Source organism: Melopsittacus undulatus, chromosome 5 (genome assembly GCF_012275295.1).
Source record: "Melopsittacus undulatus isolate bMelUnd1 chromosome 5, bMelUnd1.mat.Z, whole genome shotgun sequence".
Taxonomy (NCBI): Eukaryota; Metazoa; Chordata; class Aves; order Psittaciformes; family Psittaculidae; genus Melopsittacus; species Melopsittacus undulatus.
In genome coordinates, this window is record NC_047531.1 from 28,192,895 (window position 1) to 28,211,904 (window position 19,010).

The following is a 19,010-nucleotide window of genomic DNA, read 5'->3' on the forward strand; positions in this document are numbered from 1 at the left end:
CACAGGAGAGGCTGCGTATAAATGTTCAAGTAATTTTGGGGATAAAAATTAAAGAGAAAAAAATGTAATGAGAAAGCTAGATGTGGATCTGGAAACCTAATATACAAAATCATAAAAACATACAATCCTAGAAAAGTCTGGGTTGGAAGGGACCATTAAAGGTCATCTAGTCCAAGCCCCCTGCAATGAGGGGGCGCACCTTCTACCTTGAATGTTCCAGGGACGGGATATCTACCACCCCTTTGGGCAACCTCTTCCAGTGCTTCACCACCCTCATTGTAAAAAATGTTTTCCTTATATCTAGTCTGAACTACTCTCCTTCAGTTCAAAACTGCCACCCCTTGTCCTGTTGCAAAAGGCCCTGCTAAAGTCTGTCTACATCTTTCTTACAAGCCCCTTTCAAGTACTGAAAAGCTGAAATAAGGTGTCCAACAACAAGCTCAACTCTCTCAGCCTTTCCTCATAGGAGAGGTGCTCCAGCCCTGTGATCATTTTCATGACCTCCTCTGGAGCTGCTCCAGCAGGTCCATGTCTTTCCTGTATGAGGACTGCAGAGCTGGATGCAGTATTCCAGGTGGGATCTCACCAGAGCAGAGGGGCAGAATCACCTTCTGGCTACACTCCTTTTGAAGCAGCTTTCTGGGCTGCAAGTGCACGTTGCCAGCTTATGTTCAGAAATGATGACATTTCAAAAGCTGCTACCAAATTAAGATAATCAAGCCAAAATAATTACCTGAGAACCCGCAGAACATAAATGTTACACCTGTCCTAAGGGGTTTTAGAAAAGAACTACCTAGCAGTACTAGGTGACCAATGTGACATCTCTTCTGGTAAAAAAATAAATAAAGATGTCAGGAATATACAGCTGCTAATAAATGGACTTTATAATTAGACACCTTTGCAAAAAAAAAACCCCAACCCAACAAACCCCAAAACAAGCCATTATAAAAACCCCTCTAGGTTATAGTAACCGGGCCATGAAATAGCTTTCTAAAATATAACTATTGATCTCCTAGACAAATCTGATTTGATTTCAGTACATCTCTTCATTGTAATGAGGATTCAATGTAATTCAATGTAATGGTATTCAATTCAATGTAATTCATACAATTTGAAAATTGCATGCCAATCAGTTGAAGCTGGTAAAGATTAGGAATTAGCTGATTTTAAAACACAAGTGAAGGTGCTTACTAAAACAATTTTCAAGTTGATCTGGCTTAAGAACAAAGTGCTATGCATTTTAAGAGAAGAAACGGCTGCACAGACACATTCTTGGGAGACAAATCTTCTAACACAGAGTGGTGATGAAAGCAGATAATCCTATGCAAGCTGTAATATTATGATCTTAAGAATTTGTTTATTATTACTTGCTATGTTCAAATATAAGCAAAGAGATTAGACGAAAAGTGAAAGAAAACAGTTTGACAGCATGATGGCTACTGGACTACTATGAATCTAACAGGAAAGAATTTATTCTTTAAAAAAATCCAGAATTACTGGAGGAAAAAGATACATACAGAATTAGAGGAGGCTGCACGATGGAATGAAATGAAACAGTCTGAAATATTCAGACTGAAAATATAAACAACTGTGAGCATTAAAAATGATGGTCAAAGGAGAAGCAGTAAGCTAAAGAAGAAATTTCAGGACATGCATTTCTTAAAAGATAAGAAGTAGATGGTGCCTGTAGGAAAAATCATATCCACAATAATCTGAGAATGAATTAAATTAGATACAGCATTAGTAGGACATGCCACAGTTTCAGGAAGCCTTATTCAGTGAAAATGTCAATTATATAAGTCATATTTCAATGTTCTACTTAAACCACGACAACGTTACATACAAAGATTCTTTAACTTCAAAACCTGGTGGGTGTTAATGTGATTGCTTTCTCTTTAACCTTTTCTTCTTTGCCCACATAGTCTTCAAAGATAATGTGATGGAAACCACCACTGTTACAGGCATGTATATCTGCAAGGCTAAGTTTCTTTCCAAAAGATGGGATTCTGACCAGATACATTAAGATTATAGAGCATTTTAAGATACTGAAACCCTGTACAAAATATTCTTTCTAAACAACTTTCTTTAAGTCCCCTAACTCACACCATGCGGTAATGTAACTGATATTACATTATATATTGAAGACTAAATGCGTATTTCCTTCAAATTTCTTTTGAAACACCACCATAGCCACTTCTGCATAACCAGAGTGGAAAGGCTGTCTTGAACCAAGACAGCCTTTGGAACATACTGGTAAGTTCCTGGAACACGCTAGGCTGAACGTGCAGGAAGAGCTGTAGAATTTGAGTATTGCCATACGTCTTCTCACACTTACTCCCAACACCAAGCAACCAACAGAAATGATGACAAACAAGCTTTTAAGGAAGTTGGAAAAAAATAAAATAAAGACAGGCAAAACACACAAGTAAATAAGCATTGTATAACCCTACTGTGGCTTCCAAAGCAGTGCTTCCAAGAGTTAGAAATAACAATACCACATCCGTGTCTCACAAGACTCCTATTCAACCCATCGAAAAGCCCTAAAGATGTGCTCTGCATATCCCCTGCTGATCCACCAGCCACTTTGTGGCATAGCAGAGGCTGTACTGGACTCCTCCCTGGTTTCCTTGCCAAGCATTTTTCAGTGACTGCGTAGGGTAGGGCTGTATTTCTTGGCAAGTGTCACTTTATCTCTTTATTTCCAGTTAATATTTCTGTCCTGGGTTGTTTCTTTCTTCAGTGCCGGCATTCAGCTAAGGATTATGTACAAGAATTTAGCTGTTTCCAAGGTGCATGGTGTGAGGTTCAAGAAGATAAGCCAAAACATGGGATGTACTGGGTGTCTGTAAGACTGATATTCTTCCCCTTCTGGGGTGGAATGAGCAAACAAATGTATTACTGGTTCAATCACTATTAACTTACACTGGCAGTTTAAAAGAAGTAATAATGATGCCATTTGACAGTAATTTACCCACAAATGTTCTAAATAAGCATGACAATTTGCTGCCTAGATTTTCACACCCAAAGAGAAAAAACAATATTGTTACAAACAATGAAATGCCAGTTAGCAAATACCTTGAGAAGTGACATCATATTTTTCGGCAGAAACTGATTTTATCTCCATTGTGACTTTATGGAGCAATTCAATTACTTGAACCTGCTTCATGAAATCATGTAGCATTGCTTTTCCACAGCCCCTAAGATAGGCTTCTAGGATGACTGCAAACCTCTGCTGGTAATGCATGGACTGGGCAATCTCGCTTCTTAAGAACCAAAACAAGAAGTGACCAATTCTTTTGTTCTAGAGGTAAAGAAAAATACTACAATCAGCATGCATGTCTTGACAAAGGGTTTTAATAATGCTAGTAGCTTTAGCAAAAGTTGGCTGTACTGTGAAGTACTTACTCTCAAACCACGTTTTAGCAGAAATCTGGCTAATGCGCTGTCATGATATGGCTCAAATTTCACTGCCTAATACAAACATAAAAGACATGTTATTAAGGTGTTTAACAACTCATTCCTCTCACAATTTACCGATGACATCTAGAGAACATACTGCTGCAGGAGTAGGAAATGTGTAACAAAGCAGGTCTTTTGAGGATACAAAGTTGAAAGAACCAAAGCAAGGCTTCTCTGTGTCTGATTCAGAGGCACTTTTTCTTTGCAGCAGTTTCTTTTTAGTTATATTATTAAAGCAACAAATAAAGCCATGCAGGGAGCAGCTATATGGGAATACTGATTTGGGCACATGGAAGCATGAGAACAAAGCAACTGCGTTCTCAGGCTGTAGCAAAACCCAGCAAGATCAGAACAGTCTGCAGCCTGACACTGACATGGCTCCAAAGATTATTGCCAAATCAAATGACATATGTGTAATCTTTCTCTAATCAAAATTGTCAATAATAAAACATCTGCCACTTTGGGACCAGGGCACCAGGGTTCACCGCTGGGCTCCCCCACAAAAATAGGATACAGGAGCAGCTTTTTGGAGCACATTTAGCCCTTAAATGAATGACAAAATAGAATAAAGCCCCTGATACACACCCTATATTAATGAGTACAATTAAGAAGACTTCACCAGAGCTTGTGAGCTTAGATGTTATTTTTCTCTTCCATCAGCCGCTCCCTCCACCCAAGCCCACAGCATTTCCAAAAAAGGTGGAAACAAAAAGTCACAACTTTTCTGAAGTGTCAGGATTGGAATTTTGTTGCTGTTATCCTCTGCCCCATCACAATGACCAAGTGAAGTAGTCTACCAGAAAACTATCACACTTCCATGTACTGGGCTGTGCCAGGGAACTTGTCCACTTCAAGTGGTTTTTCCAGCAGCTTCTTTCCTGTTGCTTGAGGGACTCCAAGTTTGTAGGAGGCTTGTATGAAGATCAAAGGTGGAAAAAAGGTATGCATTTATATCGTGTGGCAAGAAAAGGGAAATAAGCATACAGTCTGTGGGACAGGGTCACAGAATCCCTGTCATGGACCAAGGTGGTCGGTGAATGACTTCAGGTTCTGGAAACAGAGCACCAGGAAGCAGCACATAGGGAAATTAAGGGAGAATAAAGTGATGTGCAGAGAGCTGGGTGCATGTAGTATACTCAGCTTTTGAATCAGCAAAGTAGGCAAACATCTACAGAATATAATGCCTCTTTCAAGTTCACTGTGGTCTGCAGCTTGCAAAGAAGCAACCAAGCCACCACCAATGGTCTACTAAATTCACCAAACAAATGACAGGGGTTTATAAACTTTTAAAAGTACTGCAGCACAATTGTACCTTCATTATTAAAATATCAACACTATTTCTGAAAGATCATCCTGTGGGTTTGTTCAACAGGAAAAGAAGGAAAAATAAACTGAGCTTTTCAGTCAGCCTTCTAGAATGAACCACATTATAAAATGCTACATAGACTTGTTCTTTCCAGCTGCTGGCTAAGAGACAGACAAGAAAGCCAAGCACCAGACTTGCCCTTCTATAGTATCATAATTCTGCAAGACCTGTCTTGACCATTTCTGCAATACTGTTTTATTTCCCCAGGCAACGCCGTCTGATTTAGGGAAGATGACGAGAACTCACAAACATAAACTGATTTTAAAATATGTAATTCCTTTTACTTTGTGTATGAGATTATAAGGTATGAAGAGTTTTTTAATAAAAATTAATTTTCACTGCAATAAGGCACCCAAAAGCAATAATTATTACATAAATTCAGATGGATTTGCTTACAGTTCCAAGAAAGCCTATTAAAAACCCCATTCTAGTATATACTTGGCTGAATGTTCTCAGTGCATATCCCTGAAAAACAATTTAAGAATGAAATACAGCCAAACAACCAGCCACTGCTTCACAACAAAACCTCCTTATATTATGGTTGCAAACACATTGTAACATAAAAGAAAATTGTATTCTGAACACCCTTACTATGCTGATGTTTTAGAAATAATTATTTTAAAAAGCTAATTCCATTTTTCTTTTTTCTTCACGAAGTCAAATATCAACATTTGAATAGCAACAACAAAAGCTAACCATTGAAAAATGTCTGCTGGCACTTCATCAGGTCCCTGTACCTACCTTTGTCTGTCAATTCAGCAGGAGAAGAGCTTTACTCACTGCCATTTACAAGCAGAACAGTTGTTGGTGTTTGCTTTACAATGGATTTTGTTGTATTTTAACTATCCTGTCCATGTTTTATCAACTGCACAGAGAACCAACCTTTGTAGAAAGCTCAATAGATTTATTTATGGTATGGCTGCTTCTATTTGGGATAAACCTGGGGGGAAATAAAATGTTTGATTTCTAACTCTACTAGGAGGTAAAATGGGAATATCCTGTGCAGAGTGAAGTAAGTCATAAAGCTTTCATGAAGGCATGCATGTGAAAAGTGATGACTGTTTGCAGAAGAAACATCTCGGATGTGTCCATTAGAGCAAAGGAATGGCTGACATCCATTCTCTGAAAAATGTGGATTTTCAAGTACACTGTGGTATGAACATTTAGGTGCAGGATACTGATGGACTGTGCTCATTGCTAGCCAAGGAACAACAGACAAGGAAACAGCAAAGAGGCAAAAGCTGGGATATAACATTTTTTTCCTTCAGGGGGACGACAGTCTCTTAATTTCTTACCAAATCTCTTAGTAAAATGACACAGTGAAGTTAAGCTCCTATGATTTTATGCTACAGTAATTTAATTTACCGTTGGATTGATTCTTTTTAAAACTCTCCAGATTCGTACTTCCTGAAAGCAAATAATTTCAAAAACAAATGGAAAAACCCCAGTATTTTCCCCATTCTCTCAGGCACTTTGAAACCAGCCAATCACCATCCCAAACTCCTAATTTGGATACAAAAGCGAATACAATTGCTGAGCCACATGTATACAGCAAAAGCTCACAAGCTAAGCACATATATAGCAGCAGCTATGTGGGAGGCCCAATGAGGTAACCGTGGTGACTCCTTTGGTTAATGCAGAAGTGCATAAATTCTGCCTGGGGAGCCTCATCAAGCAAAGACAAGGCAAAAAAGGCTTTGTTTAAAGCACTACTGATGCGCAGCAAAATCTGAAATACCAACTTCACTTTCCTGTGGACCCAGGCTCTCTCTGAACCCACAAAAATTAAAAGCCCTATCCCACAGCTTCCCTGGCTGTTGCAGTTCCTTTTTCCCCTTTTAAATATTGAATGTCAATTTTGTCCTCTGATTCTTTGAAATGAGTATTTCCTGCTCTGTGGGGCGACAGCCTTTCCACAGGAGCCAGAGCCTTGTCGGGTGTGGGAAGCCTGCAGAGTCACCTTGCTTTGGGGGACATGGCTACCAGGAAAAGTGGCAGGATTACAGCTTTCACTGGCCACCAGACATGACTCTGCTGCTGCTGACAGGCTGCCCAGCTCCGGCACCACGTTGTGGAAAAGAAGACAAACCAATTCTCTTGTATAACTGATATAAACCTTCCTGATGTTTCATCTGGCAAATCTGTGCACAGAGTGCTTCAAATCGATACAGCTGTGATTCACTGCTATTATTTCATTTTTCACCCAACTTCCCAGAATGAACTAATTTTATTATGCAGTCCTAGCAACCCTTTATTTACTTCTTAAAATCTTCTGGAACATTCTAAATAAATTTGGCCCCCTTAAGAGTACCAAGATCGAAGTTACTGCAACATACTATGTAACAACGCTGTTATTCTTGACCTAAAAACCAATGCCAGACTTTTCTTCAGGCTTTGCCCATGTCAACATCTGCCTTCACTTTCTTTCTGTCTACACTCTTTCTAAACTATTGGCAAAGCCAGTGAACAATTCCTCAGTGCTGTATGATTCAGACCTGATACAAACAGGATTAGAGACAACACAGTTGAGACTTGCTCCCATCATAGCTGTGCTAATGTTGACAATTTCCAGAAAAACATAATACTGTAAACACAAGAGCAAATCATAAGACACAAGGCAACAGTAACACAGAAATAACAACATAGGCAAGAGGAAAATGTAGAAAACATGGTTTGGATTAATTTGGTTACTGCTTTGAATAAACACTGAAGACTTCAAAACCAGGGATTACTAAGTAGACCTACTAAGATGGGAATGATGATGGAATAATGCAAATATACATGGAAGGCAGAGCTCAAGAATGCAAATACACCTTACCTGCACAAGCTGCAGAAGATAATGAAGAACATCATCATCTTCCAAACTTTCCAGTTTTTGAACTGCCATTGCTCGGACATTTTCATCTGAAAAGTTACAGTCCAGAAGTTGCATTGTGAGTCCAACATCTAAAGTACTTTGATCCCAAACCTCCTTTTTAGCTAGCAACTGGTATGTTTTGGCCACTATTTCTTGTTGTCCCCATTTCACAGAGCTAAGCAGCTTAGGATATGCCTTGGGGTGCTTTATGCTTTCATATCTAAAGTGCCACAACAGCTCTTTGTCCTCAGGAGAAAGTGGATTAAGTGGGTCAGTTGCTATGATCTCTTCAAGTTGTTTGCGAAGCTGGTTGGGCATTTCAGCTCGCGCCCTGTCCCCTTGGGGATCTGATGTTATCCTGTGCTTGGGCAAGGCAATTGGGTGACAATATTTATCCAGCACAATAGAGATAGCCATTGAGTTTTCTTTATCTGGGTTAGTTGCTGATGTGAGTTTGTCTGCATTGATACTTCCTTGTTCTTCCCCCTTGCCTGGAATCTTCCACATGTGGAGCACATATTCCCCACTTCGTAGCAAGAAACGGTGGTCTATTAACAAAAGATTTACGTAATAGAGAAGCTGAGTTTTGCACTTTGGATCAGAGTTGGGGGATTCATGTGACTGAAGGTTTGTCTTTGTGGACAGTCCCTGTGCTTTACCGCAGTATATCTGAAGATTCAGGAGTGCCCCTTTAGGCAAATCCTTAATTTTTATATCAAACTCCAACCAAATATTCCACAGAACCTCCTCAGTAAAAGGCTTTGATGAAGTCCTCCTCTGTGAAAGGAGCTGCTGCCCATGTTGAATGTTAGCTTCCACAAACACAGTGAGATCAGTATTTCTGGGTAAAACTGGGATATCAATGCCAATTATTTTCACCCTAAATTTCCTATTACAATCCCATAGAGAGATAGTGAAGACTCGCTCATGATCTTTTCCATCTATTGTTAATTGTTCATGATACCCTGTAACACCTGTACAGTCATCCACCAAAGGCCACTCTTCCTTCTGAACCTCATCCTCACTCGGGTCAGGGGGATTGTCTAAGACAAGGTGGATTTCTTCCCCATTCTTAAGGCACTGTCTTATCCAGTGAAAATCTTTGATTGGTGTCTCTCCAGTAATGTACTCATCTCTGCCACAAATCCTGAGAACAAAATCCAGTTCACTATGATCTTCAGGAATGTCCATCAAAGACTTTTTCTTTGCCATTTTTGTGAAAAAGCTGTGGAGAATCATATCTGGAGTGTCATCTATGGACACTTTAACTTTTTGGCTCGTTGTTCCTCTATGTATGATTATGAAAATGTTATTATTGGTGATCTTTTTTAATAAATATTCTGGGAGTGGCTTAGATGTAGTCCATGGGTGCATTGCATACAATTTAGGATCTCTACAGGCTACCTCTATCATTCGAGGAGTGACTAATCTACGACGGGTAAATTCCAGTTCATCATCATGTACGTTGCTTACATCAGTGACATCGTAACCAATTAAATCATTAAGTTGCCGCTGAAATTCCTGAACTTCTTCTGATGGGCTTTGTTTCTGGACAACATAGATCTTGCCCACCTTTTTCTGTAACACTTTCCAGTACAGTATGCAGTCCAGAGTCTGTAATACTTGATGTTTATCATAAATTTCATACCATTGCCCTTTCTTCTGATACTGCAAAATAAACTGATCCGGGGTAAATGTGTGGTAGAAGTCTGTGGTTTGACTCATCTCTAGTGCACGCACCCAAATCTGTGCTTTCATTTGCTCAACCGTACAGTTGGCTGCTATTTCAAGTAACATCATTTCCGGTACTTTAGTATGTTTATTGCTTGTAGGCAAAATGAACTCAATGGATATCAGTTCCATTGATGACAAATTACTCGATGTACAGTGAGGTTTCATCCTTCTTCTCCTTCGTTTGTTTTCCTCTCTCATAACAACGGGCTGTTCATGGAGTTCATCCTCCAACTCCATGCCAGAAGAAATCTAGCAAAACATACAAATGCTTGATTACTTTCTCATTTACATTTTTAAGCACTCTTATTTTTTACCTCTTTTTAATTGAAATCACAGGCCAGTCAGAATCCTACTATGTATATGCCTTCTTAATTTCTGGTCATAAATACGTGATTTACATAAACTACCTCAGACATAATCTATTCAATTCACCTCCAAATACAAACAAAAAAACAACCAAGAAACAACAAAGCAACCCTCTAATGATTAAATAATTAAAATAGAGCTTTTAAACAGCCTTTCTAAATTTCATGGAGGATACGCAGTCTGACTACGTATTTCCTCCACAATGATTTGTTCTTGCTTCTATTTGATCAAGCATGGATTCTTTTGCTGCCTTATCTATTTTGATGCTGCTGATATTAACATGTGGATTTTCACAGAAATCAAAAGACACACAACTGTGCATGATCAGGATGCCATCCCACTGAGCTCCAGGAATGACCAAAGGTAACAAAACAAGCAGTCTGTTTGCAGACTCAACAGAGGTGAGCCTATTGCCATTTTCCTCTGCCTCTCTTTTTAGTGATGAGGAATAAGGACTTAAAAGCAAGAAAAGCACTTAGGATTCAAAAGTCAGGGACTACTTCTGAAGACAGGTACTTAATATGTATCTAAATTCAATCCTAGTATCCTTAGATGTGGTTCTTTATAATAAATCATTTCACCTGACCAATAACATCCATCCATTTTAAAAGTAAACATTTCCAGTATAAACTATTAGCTTTTTACAGAACAAAAAACTGCCAAGCTGATGCCTCTACATCAAATCATACTCAAAACACCTGTAAAGCAACATTAAACATGAGTAGCCTACCTTAACAGCTTTCAGTAAACAAAACATATCGTTGCTCACAGTTAATCTCCATCGAACAATATTAAAGTGAAAAGATTCACCAAGAGCTTGGAAGAAGGCAGCACTGACTGAGCATTCTCACACAAGCTAAGTTACAGCAACATACCGAACTTCTTTTCCAGACAATGTATGTTACACATAAAATCTTTCTCTAACAGCTGGAAAAAACTAAAGCCAATGTAACGATGCCTTAGTAGATAACAAAACAAGAAGATGCAACAGGTTAAACTGAAATGACAGAGTTTGCCAACTACAATTCTTTTTTCAAGTTCCGGAAAGCAAAGACGGTGGGCACACCCCACGTATAACTGATAAAGGAAATATTACCTGTTCATAAAATAAAGGCTGAATTGCTGAAGACGATTCATTTGTTTGATATCTAAAGTTCCTATTTTTTTAAAGGAAGACCATTCATGCAAAAAGTTCTTTGTTTAAGCTGTTCTGCTTTTCTTGCTCGCCCTCATATCCAGATGCAAAGGAAGTGCTGCACTTACCAGGAAGGAAGTTTTAACCAAGTTGATTATACATATGATTGCTCATCTTAAAAAAAGTCAGAATGGTTTTCCTGTTACAATAAAAATACACTGACAGCACACCAATCTGATTCTAATACACATGTGTAGAAGACATGCTTAAAGTCTTCTAAAAGTAGCTAAGAATAATCCCAACAATTAATGAATCAAAATAAAACATTTTAAAACCAACATATTTTGGAGAGCCTAAATACTTTATAAAAGAATAAATAGGAATACCAGGAAAAAAGACAACTAAATCTGCAATGTTTCCTTATTTTTATTTCCATGGTGATAGTCCTTTGAGGACTCCCAAGTTAAATTCATTAGCATTTTTAAGCCAGCCTCCATACAGAAGCCACATGGAGATGGTATCTGCCAAGGATCTTGCGTGGTCACCTCAGCAATAGAACTGCAGGGCAATCTTCCTCCTAGTATTTTTAACTCATCCATTTATAACTACAAACACACGGTCAAATCCACTACAAATTATGACATAAAATTCAGGAAGTATTTAAACCATGGACGTCCAACCCTTTTTCTTGTGGTTAACTACAATCTGAAGAGCTGTTCCTTTACTAAATAAAAAAAAAATACCCACAGGAAAACAATTTGGGAAAACCCATACAAATCAGAAAGACAAGACAGAAAAACCTCTAACTGGATCCTTATTCATTATGACACTTGCAGTGAAATACTGACCATCTGAACAGCAATATCCAGCATACATCCTATGGCAGTACATATCTTACAAATATGCTGACTCTTGAGACAAGCCTCTTACCTGCCTCCAGTGTGCCACTCACAACCTCTGAAATCAACACTTTGCAGAGGTTAAAAAAGAAAATACCCTCCACCACAGACATAGTCCTTCTTTCTCAGAGCACCTTTTTGCTTGGCAGCTAGGATTGATTTCTCTTCACAGGTTCTTTTTCTTAGGAAGTGATTCTGGGGGAAACACACTGTCCTATCTCCCTCTACCTTTTAGAGCCAATGTTTGAAATGTCAAAAGGAAATGGCAAAGTTGCCCTGAACATTTTGTTGCTGTCATGAAATTTACACATGTTGGTCAAGACATCTCCAACACTCATCCTCCACACATTCATCAGCCACAGTCTCTATGGTACCTCAGCACTACACATTGCTTTCCTCTCCAGTCTGAAAAAAGCACCCAGTGGCTGGAAAACTTGAGCATCAGCAACCTCAACAGCAATATCCAGGATGACGGAGAAGAAAGTAGCTGGTTTCATGTAAAAAGGAAAAGGATCTGGATGTGTAGGAAAAGAAAAGGAGCAATGCTAAAGAGGAAAATGTGTTTTGCAAAACCTGTGTTTTGAAAGCCCTGACTGTAGAGAGTTTGACTTTGCAGAGTCTATCTTATGAAGTATAATTTCTAAAACATGTAATGTGGTCCTGTATTTTTGTTCATTTATACATAAGCAGCTAGCAGTAAGGGTTTTTTCATGCCAACAGCCTACATAGGTTTTTTGCAAATATTTCTCATTCTAGAAGTCATACTGATCCTGTTAAGTAAACCTGGACTTGTATCAGTTTCATTGTGTTTTGCCAAAGCTAAGACAGCCTGCTGGTTTAAAATGTCCTCATCTTGTTGTCATGTGCTATGCACTTCAAGATTAACTTTTCAAACACAAGTATTCATCTCTGCTAAGCTATTCCAGAACTATTCCATTGATCTAGACAATCCAAGGCAGCATCTTTACCTCAGGCAGCAGAGAAGTACCCTGCACATTGCCTGACGAATGCAGCTATTCGACACTGTGATCCACTTAAAAAGACAGGTAGAGCAATATTGCAAAAGGTTCTGACATCCCCCCCTTCCCTAACTGCATCAGACACAATGCAAAGTGCTTGTCTAACTGCCCACACAAGACTGTCTCTTCTCTCACATTCATCTGGGCTCTGACCCGTCATGTCTAGTCCAGTCCAGTCCAATCTACATTTCCAGTTCAGCTCTGACCCTTTACATCAGCTTCAGAAGACAGTTCTTGAAGCAATGACGGCCTCTAATCTGTCTCTGCAATGATAGCCACAAAAGTGTCCCATTCTTAGGATGACACCAAATTGCCTCTATTTTCTTTTAATCCATGTGTAGGCAATGGCAAAACCATATTTCCTTATGCATATGCATCAGAAAACTTTGACTTTTTAACAGAAAATCTTTTAAAATCACTTCTTTAGGCACCCTTTGTCGTGCCTAAGCATTACATTATTGACATTTCTATATGCCTACTGCAACAACACCAAAAAAAATTCTCTTTTTTTATGTCTAATTCTAATCAGCTGCATCAACCCTGAATTCCTCTGTATTAGAACTGCCAGAGGTCCACAGATCCTGGTGGTGGCAATGGAGCAGGAGGAGGTGTGCCTGTAGAAGGTAGCTAAGACAAGCAAACAGGTTTGCCTTTGTCTCCAGTCATGCTCCTATCTCATCACTCAGGTCAGCAAACAAAAAATTTGGTTAATTTTCAGCTGGATCAGTTCCTTGATCTGAGTCATCACTTGCAGAAGTGGTAGGACAGGGATGGGAACTGAAGGGAAGGGAACGGAGCCAGCACAGTTTAGGCTGAAACATAATCCACAGCAAGATTAGGAGATAAATTCATGAGAAAACTTATTAAATGATTTGAAAACACTGGCTGAAAGGTGCCTTAAAAAGACAATGTGATATTATAATTAATTAGTTAGTAGGTTCATAACATCACAATATTTGTCAAACTTTATTGCTTTACTAGGACTGTGTGAAGAGTTTTACCAGTTACTCATTCTTCACTGGCTATTCTCATGTTAATTCTACATTAGCTCTGGTTTCTGGTTTAATCCACCATGGGAAAATCTCATTTTAAAATGATTCTTTGCACTTTAGTGTGAACTTCCCAGACAACATGACCTGTGAGAAAGCAGGAACTTTCTACCTGAGTTAAGAATTACCTCATGCAAATGTAATAATGCTGCATTTACATTCACAGTTTCAGATAAAGTTAACTTCTAAAATTAATAAAACCAACAAATAAAAACAACAAACAAAACTACCATGACACAACCTGAAGTTTTCCAAGCAGCACGTTACATCTACTTGCTAACATTGTTCTACTGTCAGAGATGGATTTGCATTTGCTGGATAGAAGTACAATACATCTTTCCTGCATCTACAGTGATCCAGTACTGAACTATGCAGGGATACAGCACCACAGTGTTAAGCATGAACACAACAACAAACAACATTCTGCCCAGTTCTTTCGTCAAATCCTCTAGCAACTACCAGCTCTCATGGGAATTAAATCAGTGGAGGTTCCCATTAGCAATTAAACTTCACACGCAATATAGTCGCATTCTTCATCTAAAGGTATACTGATCAGTAGATACAGCTCAATATCTCAGTCAAGAGATGCTGACTGCTATTGTGGCTGTAATATTTCAGGATGCACTTGTTTTCACTACAGACCTTTGCATATTTTGATTTCTATACCAGTTATCTACCTTGGGCTGCTTCTGGAACAAGCAGCAACTTCTAGCTGGTTCTGACAATTTAGGTGAGAATTCTAGCAAAGTTATGGTTAACCAAAGTTATACAAGTGATGGGTAATCTACCTTCAAACCAACAGTTCATGGAGTCTGAAAACAGAGATTGCCACTGCAGCTTGTGCGGGGACACAGTCACTATTTGGGTACTCCCTGTCCTCTCAGCTTGTGCCATTTTCTAATTGTGACTGTAACAGTGTGGCCGAACCTACAATAACAACCAACTCCAGAATGCCCTCAGTTGTTACTTCAGACGATTTGTGGTGGGGGAAGCCTTTATGGTCCACATGTACCTGGCAGCGACAAGAAGTCTGCTGGATGAGGAAATACAGTTATTTATTGTTTAAAAGCTGTGTTGGAGCAGAGCTGAGTCACAGAGCTTAAGACCAGAGGTAACTGCTACCACTGCTTCGTGTGGTCCTTCACTTTGCATTGTTTCATTCGACATTCTTAAGCTTCCTGTGCAGGTTTTGCATCAAACCTGTAACTCATGCTGGGTCTGGGATGTGAGCTGGGACCGAGGCCGCGAGGAGCGACGGACGGGCAGCAGCCGTGGGCTCACAACTGCTGACCCCGGTCACCACACACCCGGCTGGAACGGGGCTCTGGCCTCTGGCTTCCCCTAAGCCAAACCCTGCAGACGCGCCGGGGACCGGGGCTGCCTCCCGCACCCGGACTACGGCCGGGCCCAGGTGCCGCGCCCTCCGGCCCGAGATGGCGGCCAGGGCCGGACCGCTCCGTAGCGCCCAAGGGAGCAGCAGGGGAGCAGTCGCCGCGCGAGGGCGAACCTCGCCGCGCACAGCGCCGCGGGGCAGCCGGGACCCGGCCGGGCGGGTCTGCCACCGCCACCGCGGGGAGCCGGGACCCGCCACCGCCGGGCCGGGGCCTCCGCCGCCACCTGCGAGCCCGGGCCTCGGGCAGGGTGCGCCGGCGATCTCCGGCGGGCCCCGGGACGGAGCTACTCACCGCAGCGCCGCGGCCGCGGCCCCGGCTCCAGCTCCAGCTCCGGACAGGTGTTTTCCTCAGCAGGAAGAGGAGCGGGCTGGGGGCCGGAGGGGAGGCTCCATGGCCGGCGGTAGGCAGCTCCGGAGCCGCCGCCAATCACATGCCGGGCAAAGAGGGAACCGGCTGTGGGGCCTCCCCGCCCCGCTCGGCAGCCGCCGCCCGGCCCCGCTGGGGCCCCGGGGAGCCCGGCCACTGCCCTCACCGCTGCGGCCAACCCTCCCGCAGCCCGCCGAGCCGGGCCCCGGGGCCACGCCGTTTCCCCCGAGTAAGGCGGGGGTTGGACCCGGGGAGGGGGCCGGGACGCTTCCCGGGTACGCCAAGAGCCGTCCCCGGCCTTGCCGCCTGGAGGCGGCGGGCAGCCCCGCTGCCGGCCGGCACCCGCTTGTCCAGTACTGCCACATCAACCAGAGTACGGCTATATCGGCTACTGCGGTAGAGCACCGTGTCCGGGTGTCAGCACAGCCAGCAAATCTCCCTGGAAGCATCTTCAAGAGGTGTTCACTGCAGAGATCCCAGTCGCCAGCCGTGCTCGTTGCTGAGCGGTCACCACTTCGGCAGTGCCAGTAGCCAGAGCCAGGGCTTGCCGGCCAGGCCATGCCGGGTGGTGGTGACAGCACGACCAGCCCCATGCGCTAAGAGGAGGACAAAGCTGGTCTGTCTAAGCTGTCCTCAAACAACCCTGGAGACAGCAGGCTGCTCTAGCGTGCGGTAGCCTTTTCCTTGGGAAAGATTTTCATGCTGTCTGATCAAATGTCTGCTTTCACAGGCTGAGCCTCGTCTTTTTTTTTTCTTTTCTGCAGCTGCATTTTGTTCGAAGGTGCTGTTTTCATTTTTTTCCTACTATTTTTCCACCTCCAGTCTGGGCAATCCTGCTCTCTCCTTTTAGGTCATGTTCCTTAGACCTCGTTTGATTTCTGTATCTTGCCTCCGGGTTCTTGCTAAATGGACCACACTGTTTTCGGAAGGCACTGTACAAAACTGGGCATAGTAGTACTCCAGCTTGGGCTTTGCCAAGGCTGCCCACAGCAGGAGGATTAATTCATCAGCCTTACTGTGCCAGGGCTCCAAATGCAGTTCAGGCACAACCCTTCACATCATCCAATTCAAACAAACAAGTCCCCCTCACCACTCTTTCCCCACCCTGACTGCTGGCTATTTGGCTCTGAATGGAGCTGAATGTTTGTATCCCTGCAGATCTTTTTTGGAATGAACAGCAAAAGTCTTTCCATTATTATGCTGAGACCTTTTTTGACCCTGATCTTGCAATGAGATTCACAGGTGAACTCTTGTACAGCGAGGAGCCCACATGCTCGCTCTGAAAACCACGCTGACATAAGGTTACATCTTCAGGGAATGCTTTACAAGACCATAGGCTGCCTCAAAGATTATAAAAATGAATTGGATTTTTCTAAGGAACACATTATTAACTTCCATAGAAAGAAAATATCAGAAGAAAGTAACAAGTGCTAGTATAGTAAATTGGATAATTGTCATTACAGCAGTAAGGTGCTTTTGAGTTAAAAAATCATCTGCATGACAACATTAAGAATCACAATACCAGCCTGAAGCAGAAAGTAACTGAGCAACTATTATATAGACACGGACTTTCAAAATGAATATACATACACCGAACTGCGGGCATAAGAAATCATAACTCTGGACTGGCTTCAAGCTGGCCTTTTTACAAAGATGAAAGAGAAGTAAAAACCTTAAACAACCTTCACGTGATATGTCTGTAGCATAGGGGAAACACAGTGAAGACTGTTTTTGAAGCACTGTCTTTGCTTGATATAATGAATAATACCAGTCAAAGAAGTTCAGCTTTGCCCAGCATGTGTATTACTGCATGCTTTAAAAGAGATTAAAAAACCTTATCAAAATAGAAAGCCTTTTTTTGTTGTTGTTGGCTGGATCCCCAAATGCATCACTCCACGAACACAAGTGTAGCCAGTTTGGAGACTAATCCTGTTAAAATCCATGGACTTTATTTGGAGATGCACAAACACAAGGAGATTTGAGCAGCTGAATAAAAAAAAGACTGTCATTTGTCAAAAGACAATTATAGAGGGAATAATTTACAGCCAGAGCAGATGACACTTTTCACACTGACTTTAGCTAGAACTGCATAGAATATTTTTTAAATAGCTGTAAGTCAGCATAATGTTATTTGCCGTGAAAGAGTAAATTACTTTGTGTATTATATTTAAGAAAATCAGGCAAACTGAAAATCTCGGTCTTTCCAGGATTTAGTAAGTTAATAAAATATTACAATGTTGCAGTTAGTCTTCAGCTCCTGTATATACAGCACAATTTACTTTATCAACTTTTGTGGCAAATCACGTAATTCAAACTTTTCTATTGCCAAGGATGCTCTCTTTATAGGTTGCATATTCTTTGGAAATACACATTTTAACATTATTTTATTCCTGTTGATTTCCAAATGTGACTCAAACCCTCTCCCATAAGTTATGTTGGTCTTTTTTTTTTCCAGACAAGAACAGACTATACAATAAATTGAAATGCACATTTTACCATATTAAAAAAGGAACTTTAAAAGAGTCAGGAATATCTTAGCTTAATGAAGAAAGGGGAAGAACACAATTTGATATTTAAATGAAGCTGATTTAATCAAAATTAGTCATGCATAGAAGCAATCATTTTGCTAATATAATCTTGTGGCTGCAGTCAAAATGCAACTATTTCCTTTATCTTTCAGTTGTAATAAAAATATGATAAGGAACTGCTTTCATGATCTTAAATAGGAGTTTTGGAGGTTGGAAAAAATGTAAGATGCTATCTTGTGTCCTCTGCACAGTCAAACATCAGGTTTTATATTGTTTCATGGAGAACTGCAATAAAGAATAACAACCACATTAAATGCTCAACAACAACTTTCTATACTGACATATGTTGGAACTGGATGTAAATGTTGTCATTGACAGATGGTTCATTGCAATTTAGTAAATAGTATCTAATAGTTCGGGTTGGTTTTTATTTTCTGCATTGCCTTCAGAGAAAAAAAAAATAAATGCAGCAGCTTTATAGGTCTTGTACCAACAAAGCCAGAGCCTGCTTGCCTAATCCCAGCAATAGTTACATTCAGTTCTGTAATTGCTTCTTTATGTAAATAAAATGGAAAAAACTCCAAATACCAAAATCAAACAGTGTGGGACACATTGTGCTTCCTGAAGGAAGGGTAGGTAACTTTCTCCTTTCTTGCAGAATTTATAAGTTAGAATTTTCTAATTGAGTTGTAAGCTTTGTATGAAGCATTCAGTGCAGGACTAAAAAGTAAATTGCCAAAATCCCTTTATTTTACAGCTCTGTTCTGAAAACTGATCATGTCAATATGCAGTCAGTTGTGTTAACATCGTTGCAGTTGCCTTGGCCATATGCAGGATC

General features: G+C 40.9%; 1 protein-coding gene across 2 annotated transcripts in view; it reads right to left on the bottom strand.

Moving 5' to 3' along the window:
- The window catches only part of PIK3CG (phosphatidylinositol-4,5-bisphosphate 3-kinase catalytic subunit gamma), a 33,117-nt gene extending 17,431 nt beyond the window's left edge, over positions 1–15,686 (bottom strand). The window contains exons 1-4 of one of the 2 annotated variants that reach the window (XM_034063219.1): positions 15,570–15,686; positions 7,644–9,665; positions 3,406–3,471; positions 3,076–3,301 (exon numbers count right to left, since the gene is read on the bottom strand). In XM_034063219.1, coding sequence (XP_033919110.1) covers positions 3,076–3,301; positions 3,406–3,471; positions 7,644–9,653 — 2,302 coding nt within the window. In that variant the 5' untranslated portion in view covers positions 9,654–9,665; positions 15,570–15,686. Of the gene's footprint in view, positions 1–3,075; positions 3,302–3,405; positions 3,472–7,643; positions 9,677–15,569 lie in introns of those variants that run through there. The other variant, XM_005148407.3, reaches the window with a different exon arrangement.
- Between the last annotated feature and the right edge of the window lie 3,324 nt (positions 15,687–19,010).